This window comes from Protopterus annectens, chromosome 1.part2, assembly GCF_019279795.1.
Source record: "Protopterus annectens isolate FY-2018-M chromosome 1.part2, PAN1.0, whole genome shotgun sequence".
In the NCBI taxonomy this organism is placed as follows: Eukaryota; Metazoa; Chordata; order Ceratodontiformes; family Protopteridae; genus Protopterus; species Protopterus annectens.
The window spans coordinates 1003500344-1003518825 of NC_056727.1; the positions used below are offsets into that span (position 1 = coordinate 1003500344).

An 18482-nucleotide genomic window follows, 5' to 3' on the forward strand; every position below is an offset into this window, starting at 1 on the left:
TCATAGCTATCTGCATCAGATGCAATCAGATTTCACTCATTTCGAAGCTATCTTGCTTATAATGGCCAGACTTCATCTGACAGTAATAATAAAGGAATGCCATTTGGGCCAAGTCATTTCCTACAGACATATTGTTACTGCTCAAACTAAGAGCCAGATAAGAAAATGCCACCAAGATAGAGAGCAAGTTCATGGACCTTGAGTACCTTAGACCAATTATAATGTCATCTTATCACCTCTACAGCATTGATATAGATTCTATAGACTGCAAGTTGTTCCTATTCCATGGAGACATTAAGCAACAGTCATATTAAATCAAGAGTTATTACATGTTAGCCTCAAACTAATTCTCACACATATCAGACATGTTAGCTTTTTCTTTATCAGAACTACAATATCTACAGCAAATCTGCAAAATAAACAGTACCAAATGCTGCATTGACTAAACTGGACTGGATGGCTCATGATAGCAATAACCTATGCCTGTTATATCCCTTTTCTTGTTATGCCTGGGGTCAGTTACATGGATGAGTCTTTTTGGCTTTTTAAATAAACCCACTACTTTTGTACACATATAAACAAGAGAGAACATTTGGCTAGTAATCATTTTCCAGTTACAAAAAAAAAACTCCTACAATTGCTTAAATAATTTGCTAGGTTGCTACTTCTCTGGTTTATTTGTTGTATACAATATGAGAGGGTTAATAAAAAGGATTCATAGTATACAGCAGATGATTTGTTCAGTGAATGAAACAGATTAGTAGCAGAATCTTCTTTCTGTAAAATGCAAGTATAAGCAGAAATATATTGGTGTTCTTATTTTTTGCTGTACCTGTCCTGAAATATGATTTGCTGATCATTTTCAATGTTTTAGACTCACTGATTGCAGTGTTTGCACATGGTATTATTATTTTATATATGATGCAAAGTGTGCTGTGTAAAATGGATTGATATTTAATAAAATCAAATAAATAGTTGTTGGCCTTTTTTAAAATCATATCAAGCATTAAGAATTTCTAACACATGAATTATTAAAATGTTTCTAAAAGTAGCAGGTAAAAGGTGTGAAGATGAAATGATACTTGTAATGCGTGGTTTTGCTTTTTGTACATTTACAATAACCTGTTCTTGCAGTGTCACATGCAGAGTTGGGACTCCTCAAACCATTCTGACTTACGACTGTAATATTTTAAAGCATGTTGATTTAGAATAAATATTACCGACCTTTAAGCATTATAATACATACTTCTCCTCAGACAAAACCAAATGGATACTTATATGACTGCATTTTCTACAACTTTCGAAAGGAGAAAACGAGCATGATTACAGGTTTATAGGGAATCTGGACTCCTAGGCATTTTTGCCAGGTATTTAAATAAAAAGAAAAAAAAAAATCAGAAAAAACATTTTGCCTGAGCTTCACTTACAAGTTATTGGTCTTATTTAATAGGGGCACAGATCAGTAAGAGCTTTCAGATATTCACGCAAACTTGGTTTCCTCAATAATTTCTGTAGTGCATATGAATGCATTAAGACAGCATAATGTTTAAAGGAGAATTACAACACTTTTCAAATGCTTTATTCTATGTTCCATATTAAAGTATTCTTTTCTGAATCGAAAAAAAAAAAAAAGCGCTACTTTGTGTTTTTGTTTTTTATCTTGCCAGTAGCAGGGAATTGTATACAGCTATGTGGGAGTGTTAAGGTAGCAGGAAAATGCACCATTATTAACTTTTTGTATTTATAATCTTAAATACATTCCAAAATTCATGTTACAAAACTAATGCCATCGTCACATATCCACAACTGTTAACAGCTGGTAAAGAATTCCAGACATTTCATTTGGATTAGAAACAAACTTACTGAAGCTAGGAAACTGACTTCCGATGGAGCTGTACTTACCTGGCTGGTTGAGCTGTAATGTACTTTTGCTCCACTGGGACAGTCCTACAATGGCCACCATCTTAGCACCAAGACTGGATCTTCTCTTCTTGTTTGCTGTATTGCTAGGTGTTTCTGTTGGGACCCCATTGCTTTTCTCAATGTTGTACATTTCCCCACTGATGCTGGAGCTACGTATGACATTCCTCCCTGAAGAAGAATCCTCATCATTTAGGATTGTTGAGTCTGTGGGCCTCAAGAGATTATGCTCTAGGGCACCTGGTGAAGTCCGCTAAATAAGACAGAGACAGAGACAGCTTATGTCAAACCATCAGTTCACAGACACTTCAACTGTAACAAACTATGATGTCCTTGTGACTCACAATGGCTGTCATTTGACACCTACTGCAAGCACTCAAGTACTGAATCATAATAAAAAGGCATTAATCTTTAATGAGTGAGTAAAAGAGCAAGATGGTTCTAAGAAAACCGATTCCTTTGATTTGGACTATACTCTAGGGAGAGATAAAGCAGATGGAAAACATAGGAATCTGCAAGTTATATCCTTAAGTCCCCTGCAAGCATAAAACCAACCATTTCATCAATTGAAGAATTACTGTATCCAAACTATGATGCAAAACCCAGCCTTGCAACAACCTGCATCAGTTCTATGAAATTTTGTCAAATGTCCAGAAGATGCAGTCTAGCCCAGAATTCAGAGATTGCTTACCCTGTGTATTGCACTTTCTGTGGAATGAAAAGAGGGTTGACACTTTGGTCAGTGCTTCAGACATTTTAGGTGAAAAATAGAAGAGTAAAGTACTGAAGAAGAGAAAGAGCAACATCAGCCTTGCCCTGAAGTGTGTTAACCTATGAAAGGCAGTTAGTGCATGCTGGATCTGTGGGAAGCACAAGATCATACCAGTGCAGATACAATGCAGAATCATAAGAGCAGGGAAGCATGGGATACATTTTCTTTATATGTTAATTATGAAAAGGAAAATATATATGGCTGCTAAATTTATACTTTGCACCTCGGGTTTATTTACATAGACATGATTTATTGACTTTTTAATATGCCCAGTAAATTTGCAATGAAAAAGTATCATTAAAGCTTTTTAAATACTCTGTTACTCCGTTGTGTTATTTGTAAGACATGTAAAGGAACATGACATTTCTAGTTTCTCAATACATTTGGGAAACAAGGCAAAAGTGCACTTCTGATTGTCTATTTTGCAAGTAGTTGTTTTAGAACTTCAGATAAGCTCCCCTGGGTTTTTGCTTTTCTATTTTGTGCTGATATCTGCGTTCAGTGCTAGCCTGCTGTCTTCTTTTAGAAACATCACAGATAAACACACAACATTCTGCTCTAGGACACCTTAGATTATCTCAAGAACACATCAGCAGAAATCGGAATGGATAAGTGATATTCTTTATTCTGTTTACTTTTTCTTATATTGGTTTAAAGTTTTTTTTCAATATTTGATGGTTCCTATTTGTCAATCACTGAAAATGAGTGAATGCATGAGGCATACCATGCAGTCAGTGAAGTTAATACTGACTACTTCAGTCACAGATTTTTGACAGTAAACAAAAGTAAAACAAAGCAATTGGTTTGTTTGCTTAAAATATGCTAGTCTATCTGGAAAGCTGCCCTGTGCGGCTTTACCTAATTTTAAATGTGGGTCAGTTGCTTTAAAATGTGACAGCACCAGCTTGCATTACTTATTTGTTCAAATGACAAAATGTAATGCTTCACTTGTTTGTATACTGACAGAACAAGGTAAAATAAATAAATAAACAAATGAATGAATACATGCATAAATAAATGACATTCTGCTTTTAGATGCTGGTGTAATGCTGTGCATACTATATGTGGAATTATACATGCTGTTATTCTGATACATTATTAAGAATGATAATAAAAAAGAATAGAGAGGGAATGATCGACCTGAAAGTAGAAGATAATGCGGTTCTACTACAAGTGTGTATATGCTAGTAACTTACAACACACTTGTTTACTCTCACTTGCTCTGAAAGGCAAGTGTCTTAACTCCCAGTAGCCCAGTCTTACTTAATTAATTAGCCCGCCCCACCCCCAACTCTGTTAAACTGCATAGCCCTATCCGAGTCCAAACTGTAACCCTAAAACTCCCACCCAGTTTCTAACACGAATCTGTTCCCTAAACGTAAAGTTCTAATCTTTCACACTAAACCTAACCATCCAATTGCTCCCTAAACCTAAACTCCCCAACTGTTTCCTAAACTTAAAAGCTTCCAGCTGCTCCCTAACCCTAAAGTTCCTCTCCTGCTCCCTAATGCTAATCTCCCATCCTCCTCCCTACACCCCAAGGTACTCCCACTGTCTCTGTGGCTGCCATTCCTATCTTCCTTCTACTGGAATAGGAGTCCAGGAAAGGTGTAGCAGCTTCATCATTTCCACATGGCTGCCGATACTTGCCAGAACAAATGTTCAAGTTCAAACAGAGGTAAGAGCCCATGTAAGCTAGAAGGCACCCACATACCTGGCGTCAAGACAATGCATGTGGTACAGCCGATACTGAGGGAATGTACTGACAACCCAATAAAAAAGAGGAGAAAGAGTTATAGTTCTGACAACTCCTGGTACTCCACTAAAGTCTAGAGAATATTCAACTTTCTTTCTTTCTTTATAGTTCTACTTATTGCTCTCTCAATGTCTGTGATGTATTTCATACTTGATATTAAACAAATATACCCCACCTTAAAGAAATCTCATATGAAATCATATGGGAAAAGTTTATTTCTCATTTGCAACCAGGAAGCCTGGTTGCTAATGATAGGTTGCTTTCCTACTGTTGTTAAGTTGACATCTACATTTGCTGCTTGGTCCTAAGCTGCTGCAATGTAGCTAATTATTTCAGAGGCACCACATCCACTCATTTGTCTTTATTTCTCCACTTTTTGTTCCTGATCTAGCAGTCTTTCTGACCTATGTTTGGACTAACTGAGGAGAACAAGTCACCTGGCACAACTTATATTGCTACCAAAGAGCGCTTTTCAATGCCCTAGGTTTTTACCTCCTTTTCTTTTTTGCGTTCACGTTTACATTCAGAGCAGCAACCCAATAGAAATTTCTGGCATATCACCCACTTCCTCAGTGGCTCAGCTAATGTCACTGCCATCCTATGCACAACATCTTCAGCACATTCCCAGGCTGTAATAGGGATGAATCACATGGTACACACACATGATTGCTCTCCTAGATGATGATCCCACCCAATCCTTGCTAGCATGTCAGATGTCTGAGGTAGTAATCAAACTCTGGTAACCTAGGCCATTATTTGACAATGCTGCAGTGCCAGGTTCCTTTCAGTTGAATGTTACTGCTATTGTAACTCTTACAACACTAACTACCAGCTGGGCCTCAGCCACAAACCAGTTCTCTCTAGATAAAAATGTCTCTCCTGAGGTGAAAACTTGTATTCTTCAAATCACACTTTAAAGAGTACTTCCTTAAAACATAGACATCAGCTATCCCTGATTTGAATGTCCCTTGTTTTACCTCATATTTGTGGTCTGTTTCACATAATGTTTGTGTTTTTATGGCAAATCGGTGAAGACTGCAGCCATTTGAGATGAAAATGTATATCCATCAGAAAATGCATGCTAATTCTAAAGCTGTTAATTGTTCAACGTTTTAAATATATAACACCGGTATTTAAAATCTATTTCTGATTTTAGACCTTTGACCCTCATTATTTTTTTACTTTGACACCCATTCTGGCACTGAGAGACACAGATGGGGTGGGGGTGGAGACAGAGAGAGAGACAGAGAGAGAGAGATTTATAACTTAAAACACTTAATAAGTTATTGCAGTTTATTCCAAAAACAAAATATGTGGTCAGTAGTACGTTTAGTTTGATACATGTCCATCAGGCCTACAAAGTACTTAGCAATACATATCAAAAATTTGACAAGGCATTGAGACTTAGTGCAGCTGATGCTACCTTGCAAAAGTAGGAGGTCCTGTGAGCAGATATAAGAGCACACTAGAAGTACTAAATCCTAGTCTCAGTTTGCAATATTTCCAGATGAGCTTATGTGGAAATTTCTGACAGATCGTGTGTTTGTATCTGTACTCTGCAGATGTTGGACACTTTTGGTCTAAGAGGTCTTTGGAGTTTAGGAAGGTTGATTTTAAGTGCAACAGCATATATTGGTTTATATGCTTGGTCACAACTATCTGAGGTGGGTGTAATGCTTACATTACTGACAATCTGATTGCTATTTTGAGTGTTTTTGTGTGAGACTATTGCCTACAGTGACACTGTGTAATTACATTTTTCACATACTGCATCTTTTTCCCTAAGGTTTTGTTGGTTGTCAGTGAGCAATGTTTGTTAAGACTTTTATAACATGGTAGAATCCTATAATTTTGTGATGATGATTCAGAGAGTAAAACTGTCTGTTTTTCGTATTTTCCCAGTTTGGGGTCACCACAGCAGAAGTCCAGCCTGCTAATGATTGGCAGTGAATTTTTACAGTGTCAAGTTGCCAGCCCAGCACCCAACCTTCAAAGAAGACACACCCTCGCACCTACCTGCATGTCTTTAAATTCACTCGACTGCAGGGAGGACATGCAGATTCTGCACAGAAGGTGCTCCAGCCAAGAACTGAACCATAGAACCTCTTGCTGTGAGGTGACAATGCTAACCACTGCACCACCGTGATTCAGAGAGTATAAAGCCAAAATGAAATACAATTGATCTCTAGTGTTCAATAAAAGGTAATGAGCACAGCATATTTAGAAAAAAGTACAGTTTTGTACCTACCATAAATGTAGATGTTGAGATCCACATATCATTGCTGCCTATTAACTATTGGGTAGTCCTGTCAGTCGGGCCTGAATACTTAAAGTATATGGCTGTCGTCGGTCAGGGGATATTAGACCGATCAATGCGTCCAGGTACTATCGCATGACCACGCCATATCCTCAGTCTTTTTTTTCTGCCCCAGATGTCGAAGACCTGAAAAGATAAGGCCAAAAAAAAAAAAAACAAAAACCCAAAAATAAATATATAAATATAATATATACAATACAGCATATATAATATAACCAAAACAACACCCCACAACACAGAGGGAAGGAGGAAGGGAAGGATGAGAGCAGAGGATCACTGCACATCTGTGGATCCTACAACATGGTGTATTACAAAACTGTACTATGTTCTACATTCACATTGCTGCCACATTAACTATACAGTAGCTAGTGGGAGGTAAGGAGGCTGGGGGGTAAGGAAACATGCCTTGCAAAAAGGCTGCACCTTGCAAAATAGCTGCTTAACAACCAAGCCCTAGACTTGTAGAGAGGAGGAAGGTAAGGAAGGTGGTAATGCTGCCCAAAATATCCACTGCTGCCTCCAAAATATCCTGCTGCCATCCTTATGAGCCACTTATGGAAGTGGCAGTAGCCCCCAGCCGAATCTGAAGATTTTTCCAACTGAAAGAAAGAGCATCCACTTCCAGCTGTGTGATGAAATCCCTTCGCAAAAAAAACTTTGGCTGGTGGGTTTAGTGGAGAAAGGAACAGATCTATGTCTGAGTTCCCCTATGACACTGTCAATTTTGAAATACATGAATCCAGTTTCCACTGTGGGATCCATGATTTGTCTGCTTAATACATCTGCTAAGGAGTTCTGTGCCCCGGCAGAAACCTGCTTGAACGAGTAAGGTTACAGACTGTGAAGCAGTCTCATAAAAAAATCAGCTTGTCTCTGCACAATGGGTAGATGTGTCTCCCTTCCTGTTTGTTGACATGACACACAAGTTGTCTGTTAGATCAACACCTGCCCTCCTGGAAGAAGTGCCCTGGACAAGAAAGCAATTAATGCAAACTGAACTGCTAACATCTCTTCTTTGTTGATATGTAGATGCAGTAGTCTGGTGGTCTGTATCTTGTCTTGTATTTAGATGAGCTAAAAATTCCTTTTGAATGCAAGGTATTATTTGAATGACAGTGTCCAAATCCTGGCAGTCCACAGATTTTAGATATTTGAGAGAGAGACATTGTAGCTTCCCATTGGGAAGCACCAATGCACAAGATGCCATGAGTCAGATGCACTTGAAGGACTGTCCTGCAGTCAGGTCGACTGAAGAGTCAAATGATGGAGAGAGATAAATGATGGAAGTAACAGAAGATTCTTTGTTTGTCCGGGGTTAAAAAATCAGTCTCACACTGCTGTATCACATGTCACACCAGAAAGCACATGTCTTGAGGAGAACTCTAGGAATCTTCCTAGGCATCTTTCATATGCTACCTGCTATTCCAGATGCTGTAGAAGACATTCTTTCTTTGCTGAAGATCTTCTTTTCTTCGTCCAAGTAAGTAAGGATTCGTCGTCCTTTTAAGGATTTTGAAGCTATCACTTTAGCCAGAACCTAAGCTATAATCTGGCGCAGAACCAATGCCAATACTCTGCAATGAGAAGATGAGCCGATGCATTTCCAGCCTCGAAAATCCAGATACTTCCTTAGTCAGCAGATTCATGAAGGTAAGCTTCCTTGAGATCTAAAGATACCAAGCAAGTATCTTGCCCAGATCTAAAGTTAGCTGCTGTAACGCCAACATTTTGGAAAGCTGTTGTAACGAGATAAGTGTTGAAGATGAATAAATCCAGAATTACCCAATGTTGCCCTTTCTTGGTATCAGAATTGGTACGAGATCCTAATCCTCTTTGGCTTTAGGCCACAAGAAGCTGAGCCCACACCCTGAAACTGGCTGAGAAATTTGCTTGTGGCCCTCTTTTGGAGGTGAAGAGTCTTTGCTCTACATGAAAGTGAAAGAAGGCAAGGTATGAGGCAAAAACCTGAGGAAATGTGGTGAATAAACCCCAGAACCCATCTGTCCAATTTAGTTCTGAAATGAAAAATCCTCAGGAGGAGAAGCAGAGAGGTAAGAATCATCCCATCCAGAATCAGAATAAAGGGGGGGTACTCCAAGTCTTCTTCAAAAGACTCAAGCCCGAGCTCCGCTCAACTCTCAAACTCAGGTTCCTCAGGTTCCACCCCTATCAGAGGGGGCAGGGAACCATAGAATAGTAATAATCAAATCCTCTGCCCTCTGCGCATTAAGCGCATGATAAGTAGGCAAAGATCCTGAAGCACTAGGAGGAAACCCCCTTGGCCTGCCCCTAAAGCAGCCCCTGCCTTGAAGCTTGGGGAACTGGCTCAGGCTCTAACCCAAGACAGGGAAGAAAGAGAGCCTGAGAAGCCCAAGCCTCAGCCTGGCCTACTTCCTGAGAGGACATCCTGTAACAGTAAAGTCTCTCCTGAGACTCAAGACAAAGACTGGCCCTCCGCCCACTGAAGAACATCATGTTAAACTGATTTGCCTACAGCTGTAGAGCAGGCTAGTTCCAATGTCTGCACTGTGTATCACTGCCTTCCAGCATGTCCCAAAGTGCACCTACTCATGTACATGTGAAGTGCAGGGCACATACAAATGATTAATTTCAGTGGGTGTGACTTGTAAAGCTATTTTACTCTGTGAAGGCTTTATAGCCAAGGTGCTAAGTAATAAAAGTTGGACTGTTCGTTGTCTTGGTGGTATAGTTCACATACTGTGCAATACCTCCAGGCAATTGTGTGCTGATCTTACCTAGACAGATCATAATACTGTGCTGTGCATTCTAATGTTAACCCAGCACACTCAGGCACTCTGTCTGCTATTTAAATGTTAAAAGTGTGCTTCAGTACCACTGTACGGCCTGCTATTAGTGCAAGTAGTGCCTAATGTGATGTACAAGTTCAGAGCACACAGTTCTGAACTGCTGTGGTCCTTCAAATTACTCTTTATTCCCAAGCATCTTGTATGCTTCTAACATATAGTATCATATGAAAACACATTGCTGTGTACCTTAGTTCATCAGTCTCTTGGGAAACACCAGGCAATCAGTCTGCAGACAATTGCATGTCTAGCCAATAACCAGACAGTGACCAAATGTGAGAATCAAACTCTGCACCTTGGGACTTATGACAACCCCCACAGCTTTTCCATTCAATTATATATGCTCTCTCCAGCACTTGGGCTCACAGCATTCACACTGATGTCCTGCTGTGCACTTTTATAAATCTGTACCTCTCTATGTTCCAAAGAAATGGCCTCTATTTGAGTGTTCAGTGGTATCTGATATGTGCCCTATGACTCCCATCTGCACCTTCACCACCCTAAACTCCATCCTGCACTGAGTATCGCAGGGTGGTGTTAAAATAGATTATCTTATTATTTTAATTTTGACTGCTATTTATTGTGCATTGGCTGAGAGATGTTAACATTCTATTTCTAAAGCAACAGTCTGTCAGAGTGGCATCTAAGATATAATTCGTATTTTTGTTGCTAAACAGTGCATTTGTCACTGAATCTAGCTATCAAAATTTAAACTGGGTCATCTTATATAATCTAATAAGGTATAATGCTAAAGTATTCCAATTGCTTCTAACGGGTGATGTTAGCGAATATGAAATGATGCTTTGGACAGAATGGCAATGGCACATATGTTCATGATAAGGTGTTCTGCAAAAGGTATCTTCAGAATGCTAACAAAAGTTGGCAAATTATAGACAAGTGATGAAATGAAAATCATAAAATTCAAGAACAATAAATACTAGCACTGGCTTTTTTAGCAAAATTATTGAGTTGCTACTAGATAAATGCATTCTTCAAGAAAGAGAACAATTGCACCTTAGATTGGTGACAGTGGTACCACCATTGTTTTTGTGAAGTGGGTCACTGTCTTCATTATCTTGTAATATTGGTTTGCTGTCAGTGATTTATTCTCTAGTCAAACTGACTGTTGGGGTTCCTATAGAAGAGATGTATCAGTTTTGATGCCTAATTTTCAAATTCATGTCTCTTGTGTCTGGTTCAAGCCCCAAGCTCCCCACACACACACACGCACATACACACTCTTACACAAGAGCTGCCAACCTCACTCATTTTGGGGGGTTTATGTCTGTATATATAAATTACTGATAAACACACACATCCATATCTGTATAAATATATATGCAGCTGGGAAGTATGAAGCACAGGGAAGCTAAAAAATCACAATCCCTGTCCATTGGGGGTGGCAGCTTAAAGGTATACACCCGCATCTTTCCCTTAATGTTGACCACATCTCTTGACTGATGGAACTAATGTACATCATTTGGAAATTCTCTTGCCTCTATTACAAGAACTCTCAGGTTTCCCTGTCTATCACAGGGTTTGCCAAATACCTTTCTAATCACCAGCCCCATCTTACACCAGAAACCATGATGTGAGGTACACTCCAGCATACCTCAAAATCCTCCCTCTTGAGAAAGGCAAACAAAAAAGCTGGTAAATCTCACTCCCTTATACCTCTCAACCTCTTAGTTCAAAAAATCTGAAAAAAGCTATAAATAATAGGGGGTAAAAGCCCAAAACATTGTGACAATTTTTAAATATCACTCTTATAACCTTAGAAAGTTGACAGAATAACAGGTTTTTGATTTGGCATAATTTTTTTAAAGGGTATAAAGTCTGAAACTGAAATGTCTGTCATTAATTTCCGGCTTTAATCCTCAACGATTTGCCAAAAAAACAACAATTTTATGAGGAAATTACCAAAAATATGAGGCAAAAATCCAGACAGTTGAGAGGTATCCTTCCCTGACCTCATTATTAGATCCTCCAGCAACTCAGCTGCTACCTGGACTTGAGTCCACCCATCAGTCAGTGCTTTATCGCTCTGGTCTGTTTAAATCTCTGGTATTCTTTTGTAATACATCATTCTGCGCTATTATTTTTCAGGACTTTGTTGGTCTTGTTTCTGCTCTCAGTAATTGGTCTAACTGTTTTTGCACACAAAGTATTTCCTGAAATGATTCAGTAGAATGACAGTCTTGTACTAGAAACAGGAGCTCCTGTTAAGACTGTAGTTCTGATTTCAGTGTGCAGTTTGCATTAGAGTAATGAAGATGTTTCAGAAGGGAAGGTCGTTATAATCCTGCAGCTCTTGGAACAAGTGCTGAAGCTGGGAACAGCAAAAATCTGGTCTGAGATGGGGTACAGAATATATGCAATTATGATTGGGTGTCTGATCATAGCTAACTTATTACATGTTCAAGACATGGGTGTCAAGAAGCTCGCCTCAGCAGTGAAGCTTGAGAGGTAAATCTTAACATCCGTGTCAAAAACACATAATAATAGTTATAGATTGTGTAACCTGATCTTCATAATTCTTTGCCATGCATAGAGCTTTATCTGCACCATGAGCTACCAGTTACTGAAAAAAATATAGGAGTACAAAGTTTTTATCAGCTTTCAAAGTCTTTGATACACACAAACACACACACACCCAACCGACAAAAGGCAGAAACAAAAATGCCCCTCGGATGAATGAACAGCTTTAAAACTTTTTGGCAATATTCTTCTACCATAAATTTTGTTTAGAATTGTGGTAGGGTGAAGTATCTATCAGTATTTAAAGTTGATTTTTCTTTTGGTGCTGATATTTCCCTATCTGTATTGCTGGCTGTCAATTTCTAGCATGAGCCTTGATCTTAACAGCTCCTTGGGGTGTTTAACAAAAGCTTGTTAATGTTCTTTATGGCAGCAGAAAGATACTAAAGAAGCTTATCTTTGCTGTTTAAAGAGTGTAGTTGTGGTACTCCATGCACGTCATATGTTTATTTAAATTTATTTACTAAGTTCTTTCAGTGAGACACACACACACACACACACACACACACACACACACACACACACACACACACACACACACACACACACACTCATACTTGTACATGTTTATACCAGCATACCTCAGTAGCTTTACAGAAAATTAAGTTAACTTCTGTGCACATTTTTAGAAAAGGGGAAAAGTAGGGTAGTTGGAGAAGAAAAGTAGCACATGTTTGTAAAATTGTAGAAGTAGCAGAAATAAAGCCAGCCTGATGACACAGCGGCAAGCCATTCATATGTGCCACTGGTGATCCAAGTTCAGGCATGAATTCAGGGCCACATTTAAGGTCAGACAGCCAGGTTAGAACAGATCAGCTTAAGATCAGCCCTCCTATACTGGAATGGTGGGGAAAGAGATGTCTGCCTGGATGACATGATGGATACCAGGCAAATTGATGTCATTGCATGTTGCTCTTCTTGGTGAAGGAATGTTTTCTGACTGTTGCTACCTGATGGTTCTTGCCACCTTGTCTGCTTCCTAGGTGTCATGAATTGCACATCACAAGTCTGACTTCACAAGGAACAAGTGGTATGCCTTGCCAAGTAGTATGTCAAGAACTGATAGAAATGAGCCTCAGGGGTATGTGGGAGGGCAGGAAGGGTATTTGGGATAAGCCAGCAAGCTTGTGGTGTGCCTGGCAGAACACAAAGGAAAGAAAAGAAATGGGTGAATTAAACAAAATAACTTAAGTGACAAGGAGGAGGAGCAGATGTGGGAAATGAGGTTAAAAAGTGAGCACCAGAAACTGAGAATATACTGCCTAACTGCAGATAGAAATGAAAAGGAGTAGAACACTGTCAGCATAGGGGTACAGATAAATTAAGAAAAATATTTATAATAATGCAAGACTGCCAGAACAGTGCAAGGCATCATGGCACTTGATTTGTTTGCTGATTTAGGTGATATTTGCTTGTTGGTTAAACTCTTTATATTGCAAGACAGAGTGTTACTAATTTTTGATATGGAGTTACAGACAACTGCATCACCAAAGCATTGTTTCTTCTGATGAAGTTAATGTTTTTTTTTTTTTTTTTTGAGTGAATCGATCTTAACTCCTTGCTGGGGCTATGTCATGTTAAAAATGTTCTTAGTTCTGTTCTGTATTTGTCTTAAGAAGGATTGAAAGCAAAAGATAGTTGAATGTAAAGCAGACGAACTGTATGATTCAAACATTTTAAATTATTGATTAATAGATATATAGTCAGCAAAATTACACAAATGCTATTTTGCCTACTTTAATTTATGCAAATTCAGGTTTGGTGACAGAGCATTTAGAGAGGTGGGTGAAAGTGACTGAATTTAGAAAAACAGTTTAATTTTCACTAAGGGGACCAGAAGAGATTAAATGTGGTGATTCTGTTGAAACGTCTATGAACTGACTGCATCTTAACTGATATGCTTTTGTGCTTGTCCATTCAGGTATGAACCTTAAATACTTGACAGACTGTACATTGTGAGACATACTGATGTCTCTCTCAACAAACTGAATAAGGAGAAAGTCATGTTCAGTTGCTTATTAGGGGCCAGGAACTACCACATTGCGAACACACTCAGGTCTTTGGACCACAAGTAGCAGTATGACTCCATCATAATCCATGCTCTTGGAATATGTGTCCCATGCTGGTATGAGCCAAACACTGAGCAGCATTCTTCCTTCACTAAGGATAATGCCACAATATGAACAGAAGATAACTGACATTAATAATTGGCTTAGTTTCACTCAAAGGGGTGCAACATTTGTCAGCATGGAATTAGATGGTCAGCAGATCACGCTGCTTTGCCTGGGATAGTCTGCATCTCTCCCTTCAAGTCGTTTGAATATTGTCCTCCCGCATAGTCCCTTTTTAAGGCAATGCCAAGCTGAAAATGCTCCTAACCTAGCAAACCAAAACCAAAAAAATTGAAAGGTGTTTCTGCTCAGTGCTAAGACTAAATAAGAAACTCAATTCCCTACAAGCTCTCCTCTCCTTAGAGAATGTCAATATCTGTGCAGTCACCCAGATATAGTTTAAAGCCACAAAGATTACACCAATAATATAATATAATGCCTTCTACACATTTAGACAAGTTTCTGCACAGACAGGGACTAAAGGACTTGAGCTTCTCTATGTTCGAATCACCATAGACAAAATCCCATAGCATTTCCTTGCAAGAAACCCATAACACATATTTAATCTTACTGGAAATACTCCTCATCAAACACAATACCATATTCATGGGTGACTTTAATTACCCCACTATTAATATGGAATCATATACAACACCAAATGTGCAGGCAAAGAAATTCCTAGTTTTTGTAAACACAAACTTCTTGGACTAGATTGTAAATACCCAGACCAGGGCCACAAATATACTAGATCTGGTCCTCACTAATATTGTGAAGTACACTGCACACCCCCTAGTATAATGTCCTGTCTGGTGAGGTCAGGCCACAAAACAGTCTCTTTTGAATTAAAAATAAAACCCAGAACCACACCTAACTCTGAAAAGTTTAAGAACTACTATAAGTCTAACTTTCTACTATTAAGTGATAACCTGGCAAATTTCCAAGCCCCTTAACCCTGGGAACACAGTTGCCTATGTAGAACTGTTCAGAGAAACCCTATCCAAGCATGTTGATAGCTGCATAGAGGTAGCTGAACCCACCAGGAATAAATACAGAACTAACTTAACAAACTGCCCTAGTGAAATCACATCAACAAGCTGTATAAGAAGAAAGAAAGAAAGCAAATCATGACAAAAATTAGGAGGTTTAGCACCCAGCAGGATAAAGGTACTCTCAACAAATTGAGCAAACAACTCAGAGGACAAGTCTACCAAAGTGAAATTTAAAGTAAATTGGCCTCCCAAGCCAAGGACAACCACAAGACATTCTTTAGCTATATCTGCAACCTCAAAGGCAATATGCAATTGTGAGCAGAGCTCATTGTTAGTGGATCCACTTACACTGAGAAAGGAAATATAGCAAAACTACTGGCTGACAAATTCAACTCTAACTTTATCCCTCTCTCCTCCTCAATGTCCCCTCAGGAAATAACATTAAATATAACTCCCCCTACTATCACTAGAGAACAGGTCCTTAATGCTCACTCTCTAAGGTCAAGAACACTGAATCAGTGGGCCCAGGCAATATCACAGGATGCCTTCTAAAGAGCATGAAACATAAGCTATCAGTTCCTCTGGAATCACTATTTAACAATAGCTTGCAAATATTCTTCATGCCTCACCAATTAAGAACAGCAACTGTCATCCCTCTGCACAAAGAGTCTCACTAGTTTTATATACAAAGCCATGGAAAGAATTATCATGGAAATGATCAATAATGACATAGGAAACCTCCAGATACTAGAACCAAAATAGCTTGGTTTTGTCAAGGACAGGTCATGCCTACTCAACCTCGTGACCTCTTTGAGAAGATCATTTAAGCAATGGATGAGGGCAAAATGGTTCACATTGCCTGCATTGACCTGGCCAAGGCCTTTAACACAATAAACCACTCAGGCATTGTTGACAAACTCAAGAGGTTATGTATAAACCCTTATTTCTCCCAGTGGATAGCCAGCTGGCTGACATACAGGACCCAGAAAGTTAGAACTAGAGAGTCCACCTCTACAAAGAAGCCAATCACAATCAGAGTCCCTCAGGGATTGGTTCTGGAAATGCATTTTTTGGCATCTACTTCTCTGATGTCAAGGCCAATGTCAATGGTCTATGGCTGACCAGATTTGCAAATGATTGCAAATTAGCCACAGTCATAGAATCCCTCACTGACACTAATGTTCTCCAGGAAGGGCTATCACAGACAAATAACTTACATCAGAGCTATGGATGAAAAACTAAATGCCAAGAAATGCATAATACCATTTTCCAGGAAGTAATTTGCCCCTGATAGCTGTCATATTGACAATACATCTTCAAGAGTTGGCCCAGTAGTCAGGGACTTGTGGACATTAAAAGACAGTAATCTAACCTTTGACCATCATGTGGAACACCACCAAACAAAAGCAGCTGAATAAAAATACGACCAGCCACAGATCCAAGAAGTTTATTGCATCAGTTAGTGTGAATTACCTGGATATGACTGTGCACAAGAAAGGGGGGGAAATCTTGGTTAACATTTTTAAAAAAGATGCCTAGAGTAACAGCTACTTGGAATATAGCAGTTTACAAAGTGTGAGCTTGAAAAATAATATTGTGTTTGGTCAGCTTGATAGAATAAATAGACTCACTGACAAAGATGAGTATTTTTTGGAAGAATGTGAGATGTTAAGAAAAAAAAAATAATCAGGGGTTACCCTATTGGGGTAATAAGTGAAGCAATAGATAAAATTAAAGCCATGAGGAAGAAACGGACAATAAAGGATGTTGAAAGGAATAGTGAAGGAGTAGATTATAATCTGAGTTGTACATTGAAAAATTCAGTAGATATGTATAGTACTAAGCAGATCATCACAAATAATTGGAATTTTTTGAAGAATTTCCAAGAGTTAGGTGCTTTTTTATATGAGAGTCCTACTTTTGTCACAAAAAGAGGGAAAAGTCTTAAGGATGTTTTAGAAACCAAAAAGTGTAATACTCCTATTACTTATAATGGGATGTCAAGATGTAAAGACTGCAATTATTGCAAGTTTTTGGTACTGCGGAACAAAATAGTAGTAAAGGCTTGGGACTTTACTATTAATATCAAGGGGAATTACAATTGCAAGTCTAAATTCATTGTGTATCTAGTATTATGTAATTCTTGCGATGGATTTTACATAGGAAGAACTATACATAGCTTCCATCACAGAATTTATGAGCACCTAAGGGCAGTTGAAAAACTGGATGTAACTAATGCCCTAGCAAGACATGTTGTTAACTGTCATAACAGAGTTAAAGTGGGTTTTAGTTTTATTGTTATTGACCAAGTTTTAAATGCAGACAAGAGATGGGATGCAGAAGTGGATTTAAACATGTGCAGTCTACAAGCCAACAGTGCAAAAGATTTGCTGAAGAATGGGATGCTACTCATGCCACAAGTAACCCTGAGTACCCGCAGTCAAATGGTTTGGCAGAACATGCAGTTCAAACTGCAAAACAGTTACTAGAGAAATCAAAATGAGATAACAGTGATGTTTTCCCAAATTTCGTGAATCTCAGAAATGATCCTTGTGATAAACATCTTGGTTCTCCTGTTCAAAGACTTCTGATCCTGTTGCTAAGTTTGGTCCAGATTGTTATGTTACTAGATATGGTTGCATCTCTAAACCCTGTAACAGATATGAAACGACTTGGACATGAGGAGTGTGTTTTGTTTCTAATGTCTATAGTAATGCATGTCTAACTCTTAATGTTGTTTTTACAAAGGGCAATCTTTTTAAGGGGGAGGATGTAGATCAATGTCTGTGTATGTACCTTTAAGAAGCTATCCATGGGCTTGCACAGGTGTATAAATACTAAGCATGTGCGAGCCTGACTGCCATTTTGTAGTTAGCTGTTGAGATGTAAGCATGTACTGCATGTATATAAGGTCTGTCTGTTAGCCAGTTTGTTTGTATTTAATGATGCTGCTATCCAACCTGATGTTTTTCTATGTATTAAAGCATCTAAACGAAATACCCCACCTGCTTGTCATCTATGTTAGAGAGGGACGAGTGACAGCATTGATGTACTCCTGATAAGATGGATAGCTGCATGGCTTAAAAATAGGACATTTATTTATTTTATTTATTTTACATTTGTTGACTGGAATAGTCCGACTGTATACATGTTCATTTTCAGCGGAGGCCCATGGAGAAAAGCTCCAAGATAATAATACACATTGAACATTTAGTAAATGCTAGTTTCAAGCAGATTACAGTCATAAGCAATAT

General features: G+C 38.7%; 1 protein-coding gene across 1 annotated transcript in view; it reads right to left on the reverse strand.

The window, feature by feature from the left end:
- Positions 1–18482, reverse strand: part of RIMS3 (regulating synaptic membrane exocytosis 3) — a 1682810-nt gene that overhangs the window by 990621 nt on the left and 673707 nt on the right. The window contains exon 3 of the mRNA XM_044059968.1: positions 1903–2173. Coding sequence (XP_043915903.1) covers positions 1903–2173 — 271 coding nt within the window. The remainder of the gene's footprint in view (positions 1–1902; positions 2174–18482) is intronic.